This window comes from Lepidochelys kempii, chromosome 2 (genome assembly GCF_965140285.1).
Source record: "Lepidochelys kempii isolate rLepKem1 chromosome 2, rLepKem1.hap1, whole genome shotgun sequence".
NCBI classification, from domain to species: domain Eukaryota; kingdom Metazoa; phylum Chordata; order Testudines; family Cheloniidae; genus Lepidochelys; species Lepidochelys kempii.
In genome coordinates this window covers 119,170,665-119,196,718 of record NC_136381.1, presented here as the reverse complement: position 1 = coordinate 119,196,718, position 26,054 = coordinate 119,170,665, and the positions used below count along the sequence as shown (strand labels likewise).

General features: G+C 42.4%; 2 protein-coding genes and 1 non-coding gene across 3 annotated transcripts in view; 1 reads left to right on the top strand and 2 right to left on the bottom strand.

Annotated features, from left to right (window-relative positions):
* LOC140907042 (tubulin beta-2 chain) overlaps positions 1-26,054 on the bottom strand; it is a 455,502-nt gene that overhangs the window by 338,182 nt on the left and 91,266 nt on the right. The gene's annotated exons all lie outside the window — the stretch shown is intronic.
* Positions 4,191-26,054, bottom strand: part of PXDC1 (PX domain containing 1) — a 30,726-nt gene continuing 8,862 nt past the window's right edge. The window contains exons 2-5 of the mRNA XM_073332169.2: positions 19,882-19,973; positions 17,432-17,549; positions 12,906-13,017; positions 4,191-5,867 (exon numbers count right to left, since the gene is read on the bottom strand). Coding sequence (XP_073188270.1) covers positions 5,750-5,867; positions 12,906-13,017; positions 17,432-17,549; positions 19,882-19,973 — 440 coding nt within the window. The 3' untranslated portion in view covers positions 4,191-5,749. The remainder of the gene's footprint in view (positions 5,868-12,905; positions 13,018-17,431; positions 17,550-19,881; positions 19,974-26,054) is intronic.
* TRNAR-ACG (transfer RNA arginine (anticodon ACG)) lies at positions 13,975-14,047 on the top strand. The gene has a single exon. It is a non-coding gene; the product is annotated as a tRNA-Arg (tRNA).

Sequence of the window (26,054 nt, the reverse complement as noted above, 5' to 3'; positions counted from 1 at the left end):
AGACATAGCCTTTGTTCCATGGGCCTTGTTTACATTGGCCTCCATCTCTGCCATCAGTGAGCAACCAGTGATGTAGCTGCACTGGTGCAAAACCTAATGTGGGCAAGGAGAGCCACAGTTTGCACTTAAGGAGCTCAGCCTGGTTTCAAGCAGGAGTAAGCGCCACCTCACAAATAGTGGTTGTGTCCGCCTGTGCTAAGGGTTGCAGAGAGGCAGTTACACCATTGCCTGGCCACCCATGGATGAAACCAGGTCGTATCCCAGTGTAGACAAGGTTCAAGGAGGAATTTTTCAAACTCATTGCAGCTCTTCTCGGGTGGGAATGAATGAAAATATGGAAGCTTCTGGAAGACTACTAGCTGCCAGCGCTCCCTGCAACTGTAGGAGAGGAAAGAAATCCCTGCTTCCTCTCCTGAGAAAAGAGGAAGGGGGTTATTTTGTCATGTATTCCCTTTTCCTACTAAAAGATTTTTTCCTGAAATAAGTCAACTTTGTTATCAAGGGGTTCCAGTGTGATTGCAAAAGCGTAAGTTTAAGATAACTAATTTCCTATTCCTTAATGTGCTGCTATTTCACAAAAGGAGGAGTCTCGAAAAAACACAGAAGATCAGAAATAGATAGGCAAAATCACTAAAGTCATAGCTTCACTTTGCGCTTTGCAGGCACATTCTTTCAATGGAATAATAAGTTCCAAGGGATGAAACAACCCTAGCCCCAGTCAATGTGGTTGAGGAACCCATCAGCTCCTGCTTTGCCCAACCTGACTGATTGCTGCCAGTTTATCTAATTTGCTTCTTGACATTCAATATTAGAGATTGAAAACCTGGGTCCCTTCTGCTTTCACTTATACTGTGTAATTTCATTGATCTCAATGGAGGTATTCCTGATTTGTTCCAGTATGAGTGGCCCAACTCCTCAGCTACAACTCAGGGACACACAGTGAAGCTGGTGTACATGCACAAAGAAGGCTTTTGTGATCCCCATAATCTTGACTGTATGCCAAGCTAGTCCCCTAACATAATTTAGAGCAGCATTAAGGCTACTCTAAATTGCATTGGCTGCCAGTGGCCCCAAATGTCCCATGTGGAAACCAGGGAACAGAAGGGAATTACACTTTTCTTCTACCCATTATTGCAGCAGTGGCAAAGGAGTTGCTGCATCAGCTCTGTGCAATCAGTGGATCTCCCTGCTATGGTAGGCCAATCCTTTTATGGCCAGCAACCAGGTTTTGAAATGCTTTGCTTTGCAGTGCAGGATCTGGGTCCCTGAGTAAAGACTCAGGTCCTCTGACTCAAGCAATATGCATTTGTATTTACAGGTTACATTTAGATCAAGTGCCACAGATCTGTGTGGTGGATCTAAAGTCTCAACACTGCTAATGACCCATGTGTGTCGATACAATGCCACATGATGGAATTTCTGTTTATATAGCTGATGTTCCTGCTCCCTGGCTTATATCATCTAAAGGCTTGTCTACATGTAGCAGTAATGCAGACTATAGGGGAGTTATTTCCAAAACGCACTAATGTGTTTCACATTAATTGGCTCAATTCCCCACTGATTCTGTCTGTACTGGGCATGCTCCCGGGGACCTGCAATTGCAGCTCTGGGCTGCACCTGAACTGAGAGCAGGGATTCTGTGACTCTTGTGCTCTCAGTGAGCTCCCTGCTGGCTCCCAGGCATCTTGGATGAGGCAGACGCATGTGGAACAAGGAGTCTGGGAGGGGAGACTGAGACTGGACATTGGTGGGTGGGGAGGACTCTGGGACTGGCTGGGTCAGGAGACTGAGAGCCAGTAAGCAGGGAGGAATTAGTTTTGTTGAGGAGCCAGGTGGGGAAGACTGGGACTGAGAACCACAGAGGCAGGGAGAAGGAGGTGATGGGAAGATCAATTTGATGAGGATCTGGGTTGCAGGGCAAGAACAGGGACTGGCGAGGCAAACAAATTGGGATGAGACACCTAAGGAGTAGAGACTAGCTAAGTGAGAAGAATGGGACTGGAGCGAGGAACCAGGGTGGGGAAGAGGGGTCCCACTTCAGGGGAATGGGCAGAAGAATCTATGCCCACTAAAGCATACTCATTTTTAGATCCTGGAACAGAACATAATATTCCTGAGTCTCACCATTCCTCTGCTGTCAGCAAATACCTTGAAACCCACTGGCAGTGCCCCATCCTCCTCTAGTGCTAGTCCACATAGCAGTAGTAGGTTGTCATCCTCTATCAGTTAGTGTTAGGTCAACTGCCACAGATCTGCGTGGTAGATCTAAAGTCTCAACCCTGCTGATGACCCGTCTGTGCCAATACAATGCCACATGATGGAATTTCTGTTTTTTCACTTTGCTTTTTCAAAACAAAAACAAAAACAACCTAGATTGTGCGCATGCACGCACACCCCACACAAAACTACACCACCACAAAATCAATCATAGGACTGGAAGGGACCCCGAGAGGTCATCTAGTCCAGGCTCCTGCACTCATGGCAGGACAATATTATCTAGACCATTCCTGACAGGTGTTTGTCTAACCTGTTCTTAAAAATCTCCAATGATGGAGATTCCACAACCTCCCAAGGCAATTTAGTCCAGGGCTTAACCACTCTGACAGTTAGGAATTTTTTCCTAATGTCCAACCTAAACCTCCCTTGCTGCAATTTAAGCCCATTGCTTCTTGTCCTATCCTCAGAGGTTAAGAAGAACAATTTTTCTCCCTCCTCCTTGTAACAACCTTTTATGTGCATCCTTTCTCTTCCTGCAGTGTCCTGCCTCATTCACTACACACCTTCCAACTTCTGCAACAAATAAAGCAAAAGTCCTACAGAAAACAATCTCCTTTACTAGACAGCCCGGATTCAGCTCCAGTGCAGGCCCAGTGCAGCCTGAATGAGGTAGGGGTCCTGTGGGAAAATAGTATGTGACCATGTAATTAAAGACTGAATTATAACACATACATGCTCAGGGGACGAATTAAGGCTGCACCAGCAAACTTTTGAGGGCTTGACTTTGGAACCTTCATAAGATCCTTTTAATGTAGTGTTTTGTGTGTGTAATAGAGTATACACGTAACATTATCTGACTGTGTGGCGGTGAACACTCCTACACACCTCATACTATTACTTGATTTTTACTTAGCCCTAGATCCATTTTGAATTTTAAAAGTGGACATAGTCATGATTAATATTTTATCCTTTTCCAAATTTAAGTTTGGTATAGGGACTAAGGCCTCATCTACATGAGAAAGTTGCATCTATTTAACTAAAGGGGTTATTTCATAAAGTGTAGTCACACAGCCTTTTGCACCAATTTAAATAGTTTTAAAGAACAGTTATCTGAAACCAGTGCAACTTCTATTTATGAACTAAACCTTAATCTCACAGATTTAATAAAACGACCCACCCACAACATCTTCTCTCCTGTCTGCAGCTTGACCTGTTTCCTCATTATGAAAGAGGTCACTTGCTTTTAAACTCAGTGATAATAATACATAGCTTTAATATAACTTTTTATCCATACATCTTAAATTACTTTACAAAAAGTAGGTAAGTATCACTAGATAACATTTACAAGAATACTTATGTCTTAGGGGATGTCAGTGGGGCGTAGGCACTTGTAAAATGGAGATAGCAGGCAGAATTTTCAAATGGGGAAACTGAGGCACAGGGCAGTGAAGTATAGTTGCCCAAGGTCCCATAGCAGGTTAGTAACAGAGCAAGGAACATGACTCAGATCTCCCAATTCCCGGTCCACCAGTGCCCCTTCCATTAGATAATGCGGCTACCCAGTAATAATCAGCTGGAAGCATAGACTGAAGAACTGTAGTTAGTGGGCAAAGAAAATAAATCTAGTTCAAGAACACGAAAAAAGGAAGTTTCCTATTACATTCCAGTTTAAGGAACTCCTCCACCCCGAGAAACTATAGATGCCAGATTTGATCTCATTTTCACCTGTATAAATCCCAAGCAGCTCCACAGAAGGCAGTGGTGTTAATCCATGTTTGTACAGAAGTGAGATCAGTACCCAGCCCTGTAGCTTTCACTTGGGTATTAATTATATCTGCAGCATGAGAACACAAGCAGCACAGAAAAAGCAGCAATTACTTAACCTGTTTCCAAAATTATTGGAGGAAAAAGCAGAGACTCAGGTCTCAGAGACTTACTCTCCATGAAAAATAAATGGAAGTCAACACTTTAAATGGAAGTTATCATACTTAAGGTGAGTAATTTTATTTCATTAAATATATATTTTAAAAACATACTGTGTAAAGGAATTAGGATTCTCAATAATTTATTATGTACATTAGCAAATTCTGTTTACTGTTATTATACACAGAGCACTGAAGAGTATACCGGAGAGGAGCTGTGCCAAGTTCTTCAGGACCAAGGCAAAGCCATTGTGCAGATAACCAGCTCAAAATGCACTCTTCTCAGTTCATATCTCTTTAAATTAATTCTGGCCATTACTACACTAAATGCTTGACGAAAGGTCAGGGCCTGATCATGCAGGGTGTTGAGCTCATATTGGGAGTGCAGGGTGCTCAGCAATTTACAAGATTGAGCTCTAAGAGAGGTTAATGTTGTACTACTCAGTAGTAAAGAGCCTTTGGGGTCTGATTCTGCTCTCTCTGACACTGGAGTAACTCCACTGAGGTGAATAGAATTTCATTGGTATGAAACCAGTGTAGGCAAGATCAGAATCAGGCCCATTGGGTATATGGGAGTGGGTTAAGCAGACTATCTGAGCTGCGGTGGTTTCTTTTTTCTTGTCCTCGTAAGATACATTGCAGTTTATCTTTAATTCTCAGTCCCAACAGGGCTTAAATCTCCCCACTCCCTGGAAAGTAATACACAAAGGTAATTATCCATCTTGTGTAAACAACTGCAAGCACTGCTCAGATTTCCTGGTCCAAGAGAAAAACCAGATCCAAGTGCCTGGCATACATTGACCATTCTTAGCAAGGCAGTTCAGCCTTCCTATCAGCTTTCCAGAACTCTGATGTAATTCAAGGTACCTCAGCATTATAAGCTTTCCATTGCCATGCCAGTTTGCTCTCCTATTTCAGGAAAGGAAAGGAAAGAAGTCAGCTCTCGGATGATTAAACAACACCCAAGGATTAACAGAGGTAAAGTAATCAGATTGTGCATTGGTTTCCTGTAGGCACTCTATGGTATTTGTAACATTATACGTAAGGCACCTGTCATCTCACAGCTGAACAGACAACAAACTATGGGGCCTGTCTTAAGTGACCACATAAAGGGACTGACAAATGTTGATTGCTTAACAGAGGTGGTCTTCTAATAAAGGCGGAGTGGAAGTGTACTCGGTACATCTGGGGATATTTTGTGGTGACGTTTTAAGACAGGAAGCTGCTAATATGGGTAGTCTTTTGTACAAGTTGCATTGTATACCAGTGACCACCGGTGCCAAACGACAGCACGATTGCTTATGGTTTTGTCAGTGTAGTGGTTGCCATGGCCTTTGCCAAGATGATTTCCTTGGATCCCAAGTAGCCCAAAGATCTTGCTACATTCCTTTCAGGGAAAAAGGAGTTTATTGAAGCAGTTACTTCCTTGCAAGGTACCTCCTTGAGTCACAATGAAGGGCTAGGCTGCAAAATCAGTTTCATGGCATATCTGCAGCAACTTCTCTGCTGTTTTTAATCACACAGCTTTATTCATAGAAGAGCAAGGGGATAGCAGAGTCTATGAGCAAAGAAATCAGTTGGATGCTAGCTGACTGGGTCCCTGGAAAGCCTCAGTCCAAAATATCCGTCTCAAATGGGACCAGGTGGTAATATGTCAAGTTGGTGACATAGGCTGCTGGATCATCAGTGTCTTCTAGCTCTGAAGTAAACTCACTAACACTTTCAAACCTAAAATTAAAAAAAAAAAAGTCAAATCACTTACACAGCATGGAACAAAGGAGTGGAGGACAAAGGAAAGAATGAACATAAATTGTAGAAAGAGAGGTAAAACAACTGAAGACTGAATCCAGGAAACAATGAGGAAAGATACTTGCTAGCGAACCATGTGGAAACAAGACCGCAAACAAGAATGCTTTCTTGAGCTTTATCTCCAGCTAATGTTGCTTGCCCACCTTTCAGGGCAATGTTTTGAGTAAGTATTACCAACTAGGCTTAGTTCACATCAGACCTGAGTAACAGTAGAAGTATTTCTAATGCTTTATTGCAGCTTTATCTTTGTGCAGACTACTTTGTAAGAGAATGATCCTCCCAGGAATCCGCCCCTTCTTCCAGTACCTCAGCGCTTCATCCTAATGAAGCAGCGCTTTGTTTTTCAGAATGCTCCACCAAGGAAGGCCCATAAGGACTACTGGTGTCTCACAGATCACAGTCTGTGAACTGCTGACAGACTGTAATCATGCTTCTTTGATACACTGACCAAAGTAGTACAGCATCTACCGCCAGTTTCAGAATCATTTAGTGTTACAGGACTAGAGAGATTCCCCCCCACACCACCTCCCACCTCCCAGTTAACGGTAGGCCTGTGTCTTTCTAAACCATGGAAATGAATGGAGGGAGGATCAGTTTGTTTTCAGTAAAATAAGATGGTTATCTTCTTAAAAACATGCCCTGAATGAAAAACCAGACCAAACCTCATAAGATAGCATGGTATCCATATGGAGGCAGTAAGTTATCCATCTCATTAGCTAACAGTGTTTATTAAAAATTATTACCACAAGGATGAGCACCCTAATATGATAGTTGCCACCTATGGCAGTTGTCATCATAGTACTTGATGACACTGTGTATTTGTGATACATTGTTAGTGTGGCATATGAAAGTTGGCCTAGGTCAAAAACAGTAGTCAAGTCATTCTCAAGAATTCTTTTCTCCATGCCTCCCCTACTGCCAACCAACCACAGGAAGGCTCTGTTCCCAGGAAGTCAATGTTCTATCAGGCAATGTCAAAGATCTAGGAGAGGAGTTGCTTAAATTTTACTAGCCAAGAGAAGTTCAAACTATGGTATGTTAATGACTGCAAGTGGAGCACTTAAGAAGAACCTCTAGAGTTAATCCTACTGAACCACACTCTCATATGTGAGTGAACCATCTCTCTCTCTTCTAGGTTAAAACATGCTGGTGATGAAGGAAGGAAGGAAGCTAGCAAGCAAGCACTAGAAAAATGAGTCATGCAATTGAGGCCCAAATCCTCTCATTTCATTCTCACAGCCTTTGGCAGCTATTTCAAATGCTTCTGTTCTGAGAACACAGAGGACAGAGTCTGAATGGAATCTGCTTTTGTTTTGGTCTGAAAATGGAGATATAATCCTTTCCTTTTATATACAATGCTTTGCGTTTGGCTTTTGCAACAAGTCAGAATAAGGAACTAAACTATGACAGAATGACTGCAATTTCTTGATGAGTCAGTGTATCCCTCTCTAATGCCTACAGCCTGACTGCCATCCCCTACTCACACAAGGTTTTAGTAAACCTAGTTTAGCTGGACCAGAATAAAAGATGATCCTATTCTCAGTTTCTCTTCCTTTGACATTTTCTGCACCATCTTCATGCTGCTGCATTATGGGACCTGCCTCGCTTGGCATGGAGCCAATATTAATATTTTCCGACATCTTGTTAGACATCATCGAATTCTCTGAAGAGAGACCAAACAGATGAAGCCTTAAATAGTTCAGTGTAAAGCTGGGTCATCACATTCATCTGAACTGATTAGACTGCTGCAGCTGAGTAACATAACTACAGTCATCCCAGCAACTTTACCACAGATTGCCATTAGGGCACGCTATTCCAGAGATGAACCAAAAAGAGCTGGGGCAAAGTAATGGCAGTCAAAAGCTTCCAACCCTACATGCAATTTCTCCATCAAACTCTTTCTTTTGGTTTCAGAAGCTTCACAAGTCATTGGCAGGAATATTTTAAACACGCCATAGCATTCTGATACCAGGCTTCTATCTACTTTCCATGGTCTTATGTTCAGGGTGAAAAAACTAGAAAAGCAGGAGACAGGTCTGTTAAGATTCTATCTTTCCCCCATCAGTATCTCTACTGAAGAACAGATGACACTTCTGTTTAAAGTGGGACATATACCCTAGACTCTGCAATATTTTAAAATCTTCATGTGAAGCTGAACTCAGTTAAGGAGACTGCATCGGACAGCACTGCAGTAGGATATTTAACATGCTTCTGAGACGTTACAAACAAGTCATTTTCCCAAGTGAGAGTTTCTGAAACAATAGTTCTTCAGACTATTAATTACATGCAGATTCCTTCCTCTGTCCTCACTAATTATTCCCTAGTTCCTCAAAAGATATGTCCTCACAAAGGGCCTAATTCTCCTCTCATTGTACACACTGATGCAAAATGGGTAATTTCTCTCCTTATAATACGATTGCACCAGTGTAAATCATGGGTAAGTGAGAGGAGAATCAGGGACAGTGTGCTGCTGGTGAAGAAAGTATTAGCTGATTCTCCTCTCATAATCTACATGATTGTAAACCAAGAATAACTCCACAGAAGTCAATGAAGTAACACTAGTGTAAAATTGGTGGGAGAAGAGAGCCTGGTCCCATGTATCAGCCCGCATAAGATCAGTATCTGTATAGTGCCTCTGCTCTCTCTGGGTAGATCTTAAAGGTCAGTGATAGCATTTTCTTTTCCTGATAGTAAATGGTAGGATTTTACATTTCTGGCAATGTTCTATTCCCAACATTAGTATTTCAGCACAGCTCTCTATTTAACTTATTTGCATTCACTTACATAAAAATCCCCTATCCAGAGCTCTACATGCTAATAACACTACAGTAGGGTTGTCCTTAAAAATGCACATCTTCTATTACAGTGGATTTTTACTAGAAAGCAGCATGGCCAACTCCACAGTTTTCACCACCTGCTGCTGGCAGAAAGGGTCCAAATAACCCTTGTAAGATAAGGCTCATGTACAGCAAACCAGTGACTAAAGCAAAACCAGCGACTAAATTATGATGAGTAGAAGATGTCTATTTAGCACTTTTTCCTCTCAAAAGATTACAAACTATACACAAGGGGATCATTTCTGCCACCTCTGGGATGGAACACAGTCGTTTCACAGCATACTGCAACAGTACAACACATTTCAGGACAGGATGTGAAGAATACAGCTAAGTGAAATTCTAAATCTGAATCCTTTCCAGGCCATCCAAGGTCACACAGGGCACAAAACAGGCTCTAAAATTACAGGGGAAATTAAAGGGGCAGAATACAGTTACTCAAACTGGCATTTGGCCAGAACACCAGCACTAACTCTCCTGCTTACAAAAGTGCTACAACATCTTTAATGAAGCATGATCAGGATTTCCATTTTATGGATCTTACAAAACACAGCACCACTCACGATCTAATGCCTCTGAATGTTGGACACTGGTTCAATAAAGACTTATAGGAAAGAGTGCCATCTACTGAATCTCCAGTACCACTTTCTGAAGCATGTAGGTATTCTGTGCAAATTTTCTATCCAAGTTCAAAGCTAGCCAAGCCCTATTTAGCTTACAATATCTTAGAGTTGCTGAAGAAAAATGTGGATCTACAAGTTTTCATTTCAGGTGAGACTAGTCAGCCAAACAGGAATTAGCTCTTATTTCAGACAGAAAGCACCAATCCAGTCAATTCAACTGTACACAGACTGCAAATGGATTCCATAACACTCCAAAAAAATGTATACTTTTACTGAAGATTATCAACCTACATTTACATCTGCAATATAGGAAATCTTCACTAACTCTGCCTTTGATAAAACCACATCTTACACAAGTGATTGGCTATAAAATACAACGGCAAGAAGGACCTCAATTCAGCCTAAGAACAGCACACGTATAGATTTTCAGTTATTAACTTCTGAACCGTTCCCTGCAAGAGAAAACAAGCTACCTCTGAATTTAGAATATGAATGGGTAAAGACATCCTGTTTCATTCGCTTATTTATTTCACCACAGTTCGTCTGAAAACCCTGCATCTGTTATATATTTCACAGATTTTAAGGCCAGAAGGGCCTGTTATGATCATCCAGTCAGACCTCACGCATACCACAGGCCACTGCATTACACCATCTGATCCCCTGTTGTAGCCTAACAACTTTTGGCTGGGCTAGAGCATATTTTTAAATCAAGACTGGATGTCTTTCTAAAAGAATCTAAGTGATGGAAAAATCTATCATGTCCCTTGGTAACCTGTTCCAATGGTTAATTACCCTCACAATTAAAAATGTATGTCTGCTTTCCAGTTTCAGCTTTGATGACTTCAGCTTCCAGACACTGGATCTTTTTACGCCTACTTCCAGCCATTGGATTATGGCCCTATATGTGCTACAGTTCAAACTATGTTATCAAGGATCAAAGTTTGAAACAAGGAGCAAGATCCTGGCCACATTAAAGTCAATGGCAAAATTCCCATTGATTAAAACAGGGGCCCTCAACATCCTTTAAACCCTTTAGCAAACTGATACAGATCACATTCTAAATGCAGTTTAGAAAAGACCTTAAGTTTGGAAACCAAGCTTCTGTCCATTTGATCCATGACGTTTTTCCTCCCTTGTTTTCCTTGGTTTTTACTGGCTTGACTAATGGGTAGCTCAATGTTTTTCACTGCAAATATTTAAAATGCTTGAATACACTGTTACCTCCATCTAGTTGAAGCTATTAAAGTGAAACATCAATCAGTTGGCATGACAGAACTTTACAGGAGTGCATTTCCATAAAAATTAATCTGTCAACATACTCATCGACTCAAACTCTATTTGAAAACTTTATCCCCAAAGTGCCTACAATGCAGACCCAAAGGGGGAGCAATAACAAATAAGAAGGTATATTTTAGTCACTGAGTAATAAATTGCTTGCCTCCTAGGAGGATTTCGCCTCTCTACGGATCCTTCACTTTTCCACACACTGGATTCAATCCAGCTCTCACCAAAGACAAAGTGTAACAGGCCAGTGTCCGCTCTTGTTCTGAGATCCCACACAAACAGCTTGGGATGCTTTCTGTCTGCTAGCACCTCCTGAGTTTTATTGATATTACCTCCACCAAACCACCATCACAATCCTGTGCAGCAACTTTCTCTGCAGTTTCCTCTAGTCCTCAGCCCTTTCTCTAGGGAGCGCTCTCACCACCCCAACCTCTTGCTTCCTCTGAACTCTGCTAGCGGCCTCCCTTGCACTTCCTTTCCATGCTTTTTAACTACCCTCTCAGCTAATAGGATAATTAGCCCCTTAGCCCATCAGTCCTCCCATCCCCCAGTTTGATTAGATAATTAAATACTCCACTCCTCCAGCAGGCCTCTTCTGGGGTAACTAATTAAAGCTCAGTGATCAGAGTGCTGGGTCAGCTACTAGTTCTCAGCATTCTGTCGCACACATCAGACCCTTGGTACCAATCACCCTTGAGGCCCCATGTTGCATCCACAGTTTTTCCACCAGAAGAGGGCCAGTCTCCTTTAGGTCACAAAACCGGGTGACTGGGCAACAAAATGGCAGATGAAATTTAATGTTGATAAAGGCAAAGTAATGCACATTGGAAAACATAATCCTAACTATACATATACAATGATAGGGTCTAAATTAGCTGTTACCACTCAAGAAAGAGATCTTTGAGTCATTGTGGATAGTTCTCTGAAATCATCCACTCAATGTGCAGCGACAGTCAAAAAAGTGAACAGAATGTTGGGAATCATCAAGAAAGGGATAGATAATAAGACAGAAAATATCAGATTGCCTCTTTATAAATCCATGGTACACCCACACCTTGAATACTGCATGCAGATATGGTCGCCCCATCTCAAAAAAGATATACTGGAATTGGAAAAGGTTCAGAAAAGAGCAACAAAAATGATTAGGGGTATAGAATGGCTTCCGTATGAGGAGAGATTAATAAGACTCGGACTTTTCAGCTTGGAAAAGAGGTGACTAAGGGGGGATATAATAGAGGTCTATAAAATCATGAGTGGTATAGAGAAAGTAAACAAGGAAGTTGTTATGTACTCCTTCTCATAATGCAAGAACAAGGGGTCACCAAATGAAATTAATAGGTAGCAGGTTTAAAACAAACACAAGAAAGTATTTTTTCACGCAATGCACTGTCAACCTCTGGAACTCCTTGCCAAAGGGTGTTGTGAAGGCAAATACTATAACGGGATTCAAAAGGGAGCTAGATAGATTCATGGAAGATAGGTCCATCAATGGCTATTAGCTAGGATGGGCAGGAATGGTGTCCCTAGCCTCTGTTTGCCAGAAGCTGGGATTGGGTGACAGGGCATGGATCACTTGATGATAACCTGTCTGTTCATTCCCTTTGGGGCACCTGCCATTGGCCACTGTCAAAGGACAGGATACTGGGCTTGATGGACCTTTGGTCTGACCCAGTATGGCCGTGCTTATGTTCTTATGACACTCCATTGGGAGTCTATTGATTTTTATGACTGCTGCAATGGGCCGTTAGGGTACGTCTGCACTGCAGCTATGAGCGAGCCTCCCAGCCCAGGTGGACAGACTTGTGCCAGTGGAGCTCATGCGAGTATGCCAAATATAGTTGTGTAGATGTTGCAGCATGGCATAGGCTCAAGCTAGCCACCCAAGCTCAGGCCTACCTTGCTCCCTGAGTCTGAGCTCGAGTGGGGAGCCCGAGCCTCTGCCGGCACTGAAACGTCCACACAGCTATTTTTAGCATAGTAGGTTACGCCCTGCTAGCACAAGTCTGTCTACCCAGGCTGGGAGGCTCACTCCCAGCTGCAGCATAGACAGACCCTTACAGCCCAGCCAAACTAACCAACCTTTAATCAGCTAGACGGGCAATTTTACCAACACAGGTCTTCGCACAGCACTGGGTTTGTCTGGGCATTAAAATGTTGTTAGGAGAAGGTTACAATTAATTTAAAGACCCCAATACTCAGGAACAATGTATACTTACAAGTGCTCTGCTGAATCTACATCCAGGTGCTTGTCTTTTCCGTTTGGTATACTGTGGTCAATAACTATTGTTTCAGTGTTTGCTAAACAAAATCCATTAGAACGCATGATTTCTGTGGGGAGAAGGGAAGAAAGAGGTAAAATGCTGAAAGTCTGAGATGGATCCAGAAAAGGTGGGGAGGGCGACAAGGCAGGGATAGGGTGGATGTGCATCACACAAAGCTGACATTACTGCAAACAGGACACACTGAAGTGTCAGTGAATATCTGTGCAAGCTAAATTAAAAGAAAAAGTCTTTTTATTATTTTGTAGCTTATTGATGAGCTGGGCTCATTTGCTGACTTCATAGCCACTTGAGCAACATCTGAGCAATTTTACTTGTGATCAGTCCTACTGAACTCATGTGCTTGAATATTTGCAGTTCAGAACCCTAATGTGAGAATATTTAGCAAATCTTCCCATCTGGGAGAAGGCCAAATTCTGCTCCCATTAAAGCCTGTGGCAAAATTCCCACTGACTTCAATGGAGTGGCATCTGCTCCATAAGGTTATAGTCCAACAGTATCTTGATTGTATTCTTCCCAGACATCAAGTTATCATAATTAAACAAAAAGATAAAGAAAAGAAATAATTACAACTCTAAATCAACAGCAACCTTGAAAGTAAGTTAGACAATAGGTTTTCCAACAGCAATTTTCCTTGGGCCCACTTCTCTATTGCCTTGAGCCTTGTGCAGTCATTACGTCTCTGCAAATGCTACCAGCTCAGAATGGCTGAATTCTACAGTCATTTTTTATAGGTCGGAGGGTCTGACACAATCCCCATTGAAATCAGTGGACAGACACCTATTGACTTTATGGGGCACTAGATTCGGCTCTCAGTGAATACACAAAGTTATGATATCATAAATACTTAGCAAGCTCACTGCAGCAAGCTTACACTTTTGGGGCCTGAATGCCATTGACTTCAATCAAGATTAGGCCCAACACTTGCAACTCAAATGAGTGGAAGGGTGGGGGCTAAGCCAAGAGGGAAGAAAGAACATGATAAAAGGGAGAGACGTTTGATTCAGGGCCAGTGGCGCAATGGATAACGCATCTGACTACGGATCAGAAGATTGTAGGTTCGACTCCTGCCTGGCTCGGTGTTCTTTGGGGGGAGGGATAGGTCAGTGGTTTGAGCATTGGCCTGCTAAACCCAGGGTTGCGAGCTCAATCCTTGAGGGGGCCATTTAGGGATCTGGGGCAAAAATTGGGGATTGGTCCTGCTTTGAGCAGGGGGTTGGACTAGATGACCTCCCGAGGTCTCTTCCAACTCTGATATTCTATGATTCTATGATCATGAATTAACACTCCTACATCTAACAATAAGTTAACTAAACTTCAAAGTTAAAGCTCTCAGGCAGGGAGTGAAGAAACATACCTGCATTTACTTTATAAATTCTGCATGAAACCAAGTTACAATTCGGGGGCAAATTTGCAACTGGTATACATGGATACAGCAGCATTGCCTTTAATGGTTTCTTACCCATTTACATCAGAGATTTTAGCCCCATGTTCATTAGAACACCTTTCATTCACTGGGAGCACCAAAAGTACACTGGGGCTGGCACATCCTTGGAGTCTCCTCTCACTTGCACTCATTTCATACTGCCACTGACTTCAATAGATCTTTTTCCTGATATACACGAAATTAAGAGGAGAACCAGGACCTGTTTGTTAGTTTTGAGCATTATCTGCAGGAACAACAAGAGAACTATCCCGCTGTTGAAAGGGTGGTGGGGTGGGTCTGGACACAAAAGGTTTGCATCTTGAACCCAAAGTGTTTGCCACCCTGTGATACCGACCGACCTTAGATGTGAAAAGACCTGAGGTTTAAATTTTTTACAATAAAGGTACATTTTTGCATTCAGACTAACACTCATGTGCCTCTATGTTTATGTGGAAAAATTATTCTCTGACTTCTGGTCCATTTTGTATTGCACCCAAGTTGAACAGGATGTATCTGTGAGAGGTTTTACACTGAATCCCTCCAGAATCCCACTTCAGCCGTGACTCCCTGTCAAACACTGTTCAGTAGACTGAGATGCAAAGTCAAGGATCAGACTCTGCTTTCATCTGGTGAGTTTTGTTTGGTTCAAATATTTTAATCTGGAGTGGACTGTGCTGGACACAGTTGGTTTTCTTTTAGTGACTACAAAATATTTTTGCAGCATACTCAGAGGTTACAAGTCACCTAGAGAGTTGTATTATATCCAATGTAAAGCAAGCCCAGCATGTCACAGTTTTTTCCGAGTGTCCTTGACATGACCTAAGAATATTACAGCATTACCCCTGCAGTATGAAGCATTTTAGAAGTTAACCTTTAGTGCCATCTGCTGGAACCATCAACTCAACAATGCAGTCATTTCACTGTGCAAAATTCAGACTAGGGTTGTATCAACTAAACAGCGGATTCTGGGCTTTATTTTGAAATTCTTTATAACAGCCAGTCAGTACATAAGACTGAATACCACAGAGTGCTTTTGGATACCCAGACAGAGAGGAAAAAACAAATCAAGTCAGGTGTGATTATAAACTGTAGGAGTTAATTTGGGATTTAAAAACATATTCTTGTTCAGGTCCCATTGTTTCCACAGCTCCTCTACACAGAATCTACTCACTGCTCGTCCAGGTTTCACTCTTTGTTTTTGAGCATTCATACATGAGAATTAAGGTGGTGGTCTCCACACAATTCTTTACCAACCATTAAAAATATCAGTGACCCGCATTTTCTTGTCACACCAGTTTGATGTAACTTCAGTGACTTCCACAAAGTTAAGCTTGATTTACACCAGTGTAAGAAGGAGCAGCAGCAGAACTAGTAGCTGCCGTCTTATTGCACTCTTAGAGCTGCAACAGAATGGTGCCCAGACTGTTGCTTAATGACCACATTCCATCTGCTTCTGGACCCATCATGTCACGTGTGCAGAGATGCACACAGACCAAGTTGTTAAGTAGTTGCCTTTCACTACATTTTTCTTCAGAGAACAAAACAAGCCTTAAACTCTACAAAAACAAAAAAGTTGATTCTCCAGTGTTTAACCAGTTCAGCTCCAATGGAGTTATACTTGATTTATCCCAGTATAAGTGTCAAGGGAATCAGGCCCAGTATGTCAATTTCCAGTATTTTAAACTGCAATTTTTCCTAGACTTTCTTTTAAAGTATATTGTTTAAGAGCACTTTGTTTCACATTATATATTCTTAAAGCTAGAGTCTGCCACCCTTATTGACACCGAGTAGCAACTTACTCTGCAAGTAGTCCCATTGAATATGCTCTTTAGTGTATTTTCAGAGAACATTTTCAGGTATATAGAAACAAAATAAATGGCATATAGTCAACACATCATGCATTTAAGTGGGTGACCGATGCAAAAACTGTGCACAGAAATGGTAGATGTAATTTCTAATTAACTTATACATAACCTGTCTATAAATTCACACCTTTGCCATTAGAACTGGCCTAGAAGTCTTTATCACAGTTTGTTCTGTACCTCAGTAAAATGACTAAAAAAAAGATCCTGAACACGCTAAATTTTGCAACGTTATATAAAGAATAAATGACTGATTTTCTGTGTTTGCATTTACTCCCTCTTGGGATACATTTGCACATGTCATGTATCAATATAGGAAAAACCCACTTTTTTTTTGTTTATCTTAATGAAGATACCCACCTCTACCTGACTCACATTCTGGTCAAGGAGGATTACGTACAGTAAATTTATTCACGCCCTTCCCCTCTCCCCAAGCATATAAGTAGATACCTGAAGAGACAGACACACAAATCCTCCACTGAGAAGGAGACTGAATTTGTACATGGAAGCCAAATAGGGCATGGAATCACTGTTCTGCACTTACGTCTGCTCTTGTGTTTCATTTAATTTCTTTGATGCTCTTCACCATCGTTTATACAGATGGGTTTGTTGTTAAATTTCTCAGGCATGCTTTATATTAAGGGTACATTTATAAATCATTTATAAAGGGTTAATAAACTCTAACAAATGATTACTCCTAACCATGGCATATAATCATCTACAAAATCTTCTACTGTACTGATGTAGTTACACTGTAAGATTATTACTCCTGTCTGTCACATCTATTCATCATGTATTAATCCTTCTTAAAATATTTATAAATAAACCCTTAGTACAAAATGTGACCATTTTGCATGTTATAAAAATATACTTTATTTAGTTCATGTCCTTTCAGTTCTTCCATTGCAGTGCAACAGTATGGACAGCACAAGGACACGGCCTTCTCAAGGAATGGCTAATGGACTCCAAGCAGCACAAAGAAGAATCTGAAGATCGTATAATGCCCATAGCATGTTTGCTCTTATGATATTCTATACATTGGAAGGCAAGAGCATGGGGAAAGTGAGGGAGGAAGTGTTTCTTTTGAAATGTTGAGGAGGGAGGGAGTGAAAGAACAGACAAATATTTTCATTTAATAATTCTTGTATGCATTCTAGCGAGCTAATAATTCTTACCTGATATTTTAACCGGACTCTGAAAGCTTGGTTGAATTTTATGAACATTGTCATTTTTTAACACTTGATCTAACGGAGATCTTTCAAAGAAGGTAAGGACAACTTCAGATCTAGAATACTGAAAAAGAACCAAAGAAATATATATTTTCAAAGTTTAATTCCCAGACTCATGGCTTGGTTTGTTTATCCTGTTATCCCCTACCTCCCACCTGTTACTGGGCCAAATCTTGAGAAATGCTCAATACATGCAATTCCTGTTGACAACATACAACTCCCACTGACTACATTAGGCATTCCAGATGCCCAGTGCTCTCAGGGTTTGTCTAATAAATTATGATTACTTCATGGGTGGGGTTTTTTTGTTTTTTGTTACTTGTCCATCAGTCATTTTCTAGGCACTTTGCATAAAAAACAAACTTATAACAAACTTATTTGTCTAGTGGGGGAGGGTGGGGGGGAACCCTCTTACACTGAACTCATCTGGACATGCCAAAAAACTCATGAAGTCTGCAACTCCTCTCGCTTACACTCCTTTTCACTAGTGTAAATCCACTGACTTCTGTGGAGTATATCTTGCTCTACACAAGAACAAGTAACCAACCAGGTCTATGATCTGCAGATTTCAAAATGACCACCCATTCACATTGGTTATCAGTCACCATGGTCGCCAATTACTCAAGTAGTTTTCTTCCCCAGTGAGCGCTTTGTTTGCTCATGAGTTAAGTTTCCTTGGTAAAGACACTGACACTGCAGACATGACTACACACTTTGTAAGTATCTGAGACACTGAAATACAGCAATATGACTGTCAGGCAGAATGATCACGCCTGGCACATGGTCTATTGCAGGGGTTCTCAAACTGGGGGTCGGGACCCCTCAGGGGGTCGCGAGGTTATTACCTGGGGGGTTGCGAGCTGTCAACCTCCACCCCGAACCCCGCTTGCCTCCAGCATTTATAATGGTGGTAAATATATTTAAAAGTGTGTTTAAAATTTATTAGGGGGGTCGCACTCAGAGGCTTGCTGTGTGAAAGGGGTCACCAGTAAAAAAGTTTGAGACCCACTAGTCTATTGGCTACACAGTCATATCATAGGACCTTGGCTGAAAATATAAAATAAAAATACGTTGTATTTCCATGCTGCATTCCATTTGAAGAACTCAAAGCACTTAAAATGAATAACATCGCTCGGTACCCCAGCAAAGTATCATCATCCCCATTTTATTGATGGGGAAACTGAGGCACACATGTTCAATGACTTCCCCATTTATACAGCAAAGCCAGTGTCACGACCAAGAATGCAACTCATATCTCCCAACTCCTGCATGTGTGGTTGAACTTCAAGAGCAACTGCTCTTTCACAAGATCGTCCCAAGGATCTTTAAGTGGTTTGCATACATTAATCAAGCCTCAACATAGCCTTGTCATGGAGATAAATGTTATAATACCTTTTGTACAGATGGGCAACCCAAGGGCCAGAGAGGTTAAGTGACTTGTCCAATTTAAAAAGGGGACTGAATCTAGGGTCCAGATAACATTAAAAGGAAGGCATTCAGAAGCCTGGGGTAGCAGGGGCGAGACTACAAATAATACCCATTATTACTATTATTATTATTCATTGAGCACCTTCAGCGTGCCTCGTGCAACAAAAACAGGGAAATACGCAGTCCCTGCTTGACTGAGCTTACAATCTACAGCCCCAATCCTGCAATCAGAAAACACAGAGGTAGACCCTTGTGCCATACAGAGCCCCACTGAAATCAGTGGGGGTCTGCTCATGTGGATCTAATTACAAGATTGGGCACTCAATTCAACACACAATGCAGGTCAGATATATTACCCTGAAAGACAAGGAGATGATAGTCATGGCAATGCTCAGGTCACTTTGGAATAAATGTTATGTACCAGAACATTACTTGGAACACTGGTTCTCAACCTGCCGGCCGCTTGTGGTCCAAACAGCACACAGCTGCAGCCCATGTGACAGCCTTAGGACCATACAGGTAGTGTGTATATATATTGTGTGGATGCGGCCCTCATAACACATAGAGAGCTGCATATGTGGCCCACAATAGTAAATAGGTTCAGAACCACTGACTTAGATGGATTAACTCTGACAGGCTCCAGAGAAGAACTTGTGTTGAAATGAGGGATGTACCTGACTGTAGAGAGGGTGATAGTTTGGTGCACTAGGAAAAGCAGGGTCTTCTGGGGAAAAGAAGGATACCAGTTGGGCTGCTTAGGAGCAAAGGCAGCAGGGGTAGAAACAAGGGGTAGGAGACTATGAGGGTTGAGATACAGGGAGGGAGGGATGATATCATGCAGGATCGTGAACAGCCCCTTTCGCCTCTGCAAAAGCTCAAACAGCCCCATGCCTTCCCATCTAAATGAAGAGGGCAAATCAGACCCGGTGGATAGTAAAGTTCAGTAAGGTGGTACTTAGCATACTTACTTTCCAAGGCATATTTATAATAATCTTCAGAAGCTTCTCCACTTCATTGAGCCTGGCTTCTATATCACGGGCCTCTTTTATTGTGATTAGTCCTAGAAACAAAGTAAACACATTGTAAGCGAGAATGAAAATACAAAACATGCATGTGGACGTCTATATGTGGCAGACAGATCTAGGTTACTCATGAATATGTGGAAAGACATCAAACAGCATGCCTAATTGATACACATCTTTTACCTCAGGAGATGATGACCCATTGTCCAGAAGTAGCTCCCCTAACTTCATGTCAGAGCGTTGCTGTGTTGGAACACAGAGAGGGATATTAAATCAAAAAACCCCAAATCCTCTTTCTGAAGCCATGATCCATCCTCATTTGTCAACGAAGAGTGGAAAAGAAAGTACTCACACAGGAGAAGAGGAAAGAATCAAACACAAGCTAAACAAAGCTCTTTGAGAGCTACCTCATATTTCTTGAACATAATATGGTACAGGAGCAATAGTCAAAGGAAGATTTTTCAAAACCCTATCCGTAAACAGCTAGACTACAGGACAAGGGGATTTTGCTACAACTGTCATGATAATCATCCACCATGAACGTTATCACACAGCCATAGAAACGATCAAGATGGAAAAAGACACGTTAGGTCCTCTACACCATCGTAATATCCAGTCAGTGCAATATATTTAGAGTGCTTTGTCTCTAGTTTTAAATGTCTCAGAATAAGAGGCTTCCATCATAATACTTGAGAGATTTTTTTCACAACCTAACAGACCTCATTGTTGGGAAATGAGGAAGTCCTACAGGCTGTGCAGAAAAAAATCCAGCAAACTGAAACCTAAGTCAATCTTTGAAAAGCAGACAACAAAAATATGTAAAATAGTTTGAGGTAGAACCCTGCCCTTGAGCACTCTGACAATTTTTGTGGTTTTACACTTATATGTTCATGTTTTAAAAAAAAGTTTTAATCTCCTTGTTGCTGTGTGAAAGACCCGTACAAGACTGTCAAACACACAAAACTAACAAACTGGAGACAAAAATATAGAAAAATTTCCCCTCCATTTTCCTTCCAATCTCTGTCTGGCATTGATATCTTAGGCAGTGGCTCCACTACAGAGCTTACAGCGGTGCAGCTGTGCCGCTGCTGCACTGCTAGTGTGGACACTCTAATCTGACAGGAGAGAGCTCTCCCAATTACTCTAGCCCCTGCAAGCGGCAGTCGCTACGTTGGCAGGAGAAGCTCTCCCGCCTACACAGCACTGTCCAAACTGGCCCTTAGATCAGTGTAACTTACATCGCACGGGGGGTGGCTTATTCACACCCCGAGCGACATAAGTTATACCGACGTAAGTAGCAGTGTGTACATAGCCTTATTTTAGGTGTTGCTCGTAGCACTGGCGCATACATAACTTCCATGCAGAAGTGTGACTTTAGGCTGGCAATGGTCCTTAGAGTACGGCGTTTGTTAAAAAAAAAAAGTTACAGACTATCTCAACAGCACTACTCCTGGCAACGGGCCCCAAATTTACATCATCCACGGCAGATCAGAGGATTACCAAGGATGGAGCAACAGGATGTTGGACGTGTTGTCACATTCTGCTATATTCTATACAAATCCATTAGGCACACTGTCATTTCTCCTATTTCTTCCATGCTCAAGGAAGGAAGAGGTTCCTTACCCAGAGCCCGAGTCAACTCCCACTGAAATCAATGTGAGTATTTCTATGGACTTTAAAGGGAGTTGGATTGGGCCTAAAGAAAGTAGACACAGCAAAACCAACAGCCCTTAATACTCGGGTGCTCAGAATCTTGATCTAGCTCTGAATTTTGTAACTAATAGGCACCTACAGAGATTCCATCTTGTCACAATGTAGGTGAATAAGGCTATTGAGAAGTTGGACCAACATATAGATATAGCCTCATTTTCTACGTCTTTCTAGTTGCTTGGTAGCCCCTTTTGCCAGCTGTTTATTCCAGGCCAGCCCCACCTGTGCTTTGACATGGGGCCAAAGATTCTATATGCAAAGTGGCACTGCAGTGTTTGCCTGGCTTTCACTATGAATAAGTAGGTAAGTAAGTAAATCCATGTATTAGTGACATCATAGCAAGATTTTCTAAAGCCTTCATGATCCATCGCTAATTTCAAGGGTTGAGCAGCTGACCTTTCAGTGATCTGCCATATACTATCCATCCATCATTGCCTTACTGGTCGTCCCCCAATATAATGACCCACCACCATTTGTTCCATAATAACTTTCTCAGGTTATTTCCATCTCTATGCCTAATGTGACCAAGTACATAAGTTTGCATCTGTTGATTTCCAATAGCAGGATCTGCTTCTCTCCAATAATATTTCTAACATAGGCATTCATCTTTTTTTCCTGACAGACATACAGCATTATATAAAAACGTTGTGCAAATCCTTGAACACAATGGAACTACTTGCACGAGAATAGACTATTTGTGTAAATAAAGGTTTGCAGGATTGGGCTCCAGTGTTGCAAATTCAAGACACTGACACACCTCCTAATCTTCCAAAAGAGATGGCTGGCAGGAATCAGTACTTAGAGAAGCATATTTGTCCAGGCAAGAGCTCTCTCTGTCTACAATGGCCTATTCTTTCATCAGAAATGGCAGGTGAGATTTTTAGTCTCTGGCACTTCACAGGCCACCCAGTAGGGGGTTCTATAGCTCCAGGCGTCCACCAAGATTTTTCATCATAAGCAAGAGATTTCACCTCTAGTACATGTTTCTAACCTCTAGATCTTGGAAAAGAATCAGCTACAGACCAAATACAAAAAACAAAAACCTACTAGAAAACTGGAACAGAAGCTTTACAGCTTTTAGCACAATAAAAACATTTTTATTAAAACCTTAAACAACTTAACAGAAGAAAAGAAGCAGAGTGGGGAGGAAGGAGATTAAGAGTGATGAGAGGGAGCAAAAACTCCGACCCTTTTGCTTTTCTACCGAAAGCCTGCAAGAGCCATCCATGCTCACTCGTTACCTCTGAAAATAATGCTTCTTCTCAGTGACTGACAAGTGTCAATTTGTGGTCAGACTGCATGATTAGCACACGAGTCTGATTTTAGGATCATGCAAATCTGCACTGCCACAGAGAGAGCTCCAGGACAGGCTTTGCCTACATGCATGAATAAGAACTATATATGCATGAATAAATTGCTATGAACGTTCTCACTGACTACAAACATGCAGCCTGAAGCTGCTGATCTTATACGATTAGTCACTATGAATTCAGCTCGGTACAGGCCTCTCTGCTTTCTGCATCTAGATTCTAAATATGTGGAAAATACCCAATTGGTTTTACATATAAACTGAAGCCAGCATAATTTCATTTGTAATATTTGCACACATTATATAATTTTAAAAATTAACAGGTACAAGACATGCCATAGTACTTTCAGTAACTGTAGGCCACGATCCTGCAATTTATGGGACTGCTCACATGCATAAGAGTTTGCAGGATCAGCCCACCCAATGAAGTCAGCAGGAGCTGCGGGACTCAGCACCTTGCAGAATCAAACCCTTTCGATGCTTGGTAACAGACTCTTGTCTGAATCCTGCAACCCTTACTCACACAAGCACCTAGATTAATGTCAGTGGGAGAACTTAGAAGAATGAGGGCTCCAGGATAAAGGGCAAATTCTACAACCCTTACCCAGGCAAAGACTCCTTATTCATATGACCAATTTCACCAACTTCAGAGAGGGTTGCAGGATTTCACCCAAGTCTTCCATTTACATTGCTAACACAGACTTGGAAACCTTGTTCAGACTGAAGTCCTTAAATAAAGGAAAATAAATCAGAAGAATATGCCTTGTAGCTTGGAACCCAACTGTACTATTTTTCACTTGTTCAGTCATGCATACGTAGGTTAGCTGAGAGCTGGGAAATATCCCAGTGAGGTCACGGAGAAATGTTGCTCACACTCCTTTTCTTCTGCTGCAGTCTGACTTCTAATTGAAAGCATGTGCTGGATCCTCCCTGGAAACTTTGCTGTGCTGTCTTATTATGTGTACTATGCTTGGACAAATAACTATCAATTCAAGTGATTTAAACGCTGTAAACACCCATCTTTATCGTTTTTAAGCTAAACTGGATTTCCATGGGTTTCCATGGGCTTCTTCTGCCCTACCACAAAACCTTCAGTTATATACAAATGTTACTGAAATGTGAATAATTATGTTTTAATGTCCATACACCTAATCTTGCACACTGCTGAACTTTTATGTAACACACATACATAGCAAAGCACTTATTTGATTCATTTGCATGTTTTTTAACTGATAGGGGGTTGGGGGAGGAATTTCACTCAATGGTGCATAGCTCACTATATCACACACAGTGTTGATGAGAAATGTACATAATGAGTCACTTATAAAAAGATCGACTGACTTCCAAGGCAAAATAGCTACATACATACATAAGAGCTATAAGTCTCACACACCATCCCTCGATAATGCCATGAATAGGTCTTTGCTTTTCCAAAAATGTAGCTATGTTTAAGTTGGCATTGTCTCAGACAGGTCCCAAATCCTGTTTATCTTACTCACAAGATTACCTCTATTGACTCTAATGGGACTAACACATGGGTAAGGGGCGAAGGGACTGGCATAGAGATCCTCCCCTTCCGCTCTTAAGTTTAACTCACTAACCATGGAACCTTATTGGAGCACGGAGGTCAAAGCAAGTGTACGCTTTCTGCAAAGTGTGTGAGACGTTGTACTGTGATTACTATTACATACAGTAACTCCCCACTTAACGTTGTAGTTATGTTCCTGAAAAATGCGACTTTAAGCGAAACGATGTTAAGTGAATCCAATTACCCCATAGGAATGAATGTAAATAGGGGGGTTAGGTTCCAGGGACATTTTTTTTTGCCATACAGTACAGTACTATAGTTGGGAGGTGCCCCCGCCCTACCCCACGCAGGCACAGCCCACTGGCACTGGAGACAATGAGGCAGTAAAGGAGGCTGAAGGTGCTGTAGGCTAGGAGAAGCACTTTGCGCAGCAGCAGTGGCAGCTTCCCCTACTCTGCAAGCACCAGGGATGGGGGGCTCAACCCTCGGCCCGCTCACTCCACCCCTTCCCCCAAGCACCCACCCTTAACCTGCCTCTTCTTCCGCCCTCCCCCTTTACTCCGCACGCCACGTCCTCACTCCTTCCCCCTCCCTCCCCTGCCTCCTGCCCACAGCAATCAGCTGGCTTTTGGCGTTCAGGAGGGAGGAGCAAGGACACGGTGCGCAGGCTCCCCCTCCCTCCCCTGCCTCCTGAACACCGCAAACCAGCTGATTGCCGCAGGCAGGAGGCAGCGGAGGGAGGGGGGCACGCCGTGTCCTTGCTCCTCCCCCCTCCCTCCTGCCCGCGGCAATCAGCTGGCTTGTGACGTTCAGTGGACAGGAGGGTGGGGGGAGGAGCGAGGACTTAGCACGCAGCCTCCCCCCTCCCTCCTGCCTGCAGCAATCAGCTGGTTTGCGGAGTTCGGGAGGCAGCGGAAGGAGGGGAAGCCTGCGCGCTGAGTCCTCACTCCTCCCCCTCTCTCTCCTGAACACCGCAAGCCAGCTGATTGCTGCAGGCAGGAGGCGAGGGGAGGAGGGGGAAGGCGCTGATCTGCGGGGTCTACCAGCAGGCGGGAGGTGCTGTGGGTGGGGGTGTAAGGGAGCTGATAGGGCAGCTGCCAGCTGTGGACAAAGCAGACAGCCAAACGACGTTATAGTGAAGTATTGCACAACTTTAAATGGAGCATGTTCTGTAATTGAGCAGGGACATAAGATTGAAACAACATTAAGCAAGAGGACGTTAAGTGGGGAGTTACTGTATTATACCCCACAGCGTATATGAAAAAATAAATCAGATTGTACCTTCCTCTCCTCGACCTAGACTGCCATCTCCCACGGGAAAACCCACAGGAGGGAGCAAGGTAAACGAAGAGGTGGACAATCCTATGAAGTACACCTGGCAAAGTTTTCCTTTATGGAAGGGGATTGAGGAACCACAAATTTTAGAGATAGAGCCCCCTCCCAATTGCATAAAGGGCAATTAGATCTTACAAATCTCTACAGAAAGTCTTTTGCATAGACACAGGAGCTGTCTTGCAGAGATGACTGCTGGCTACTACTCTACTCTTCCCCCTAACCTCAGAAAGCATGGCC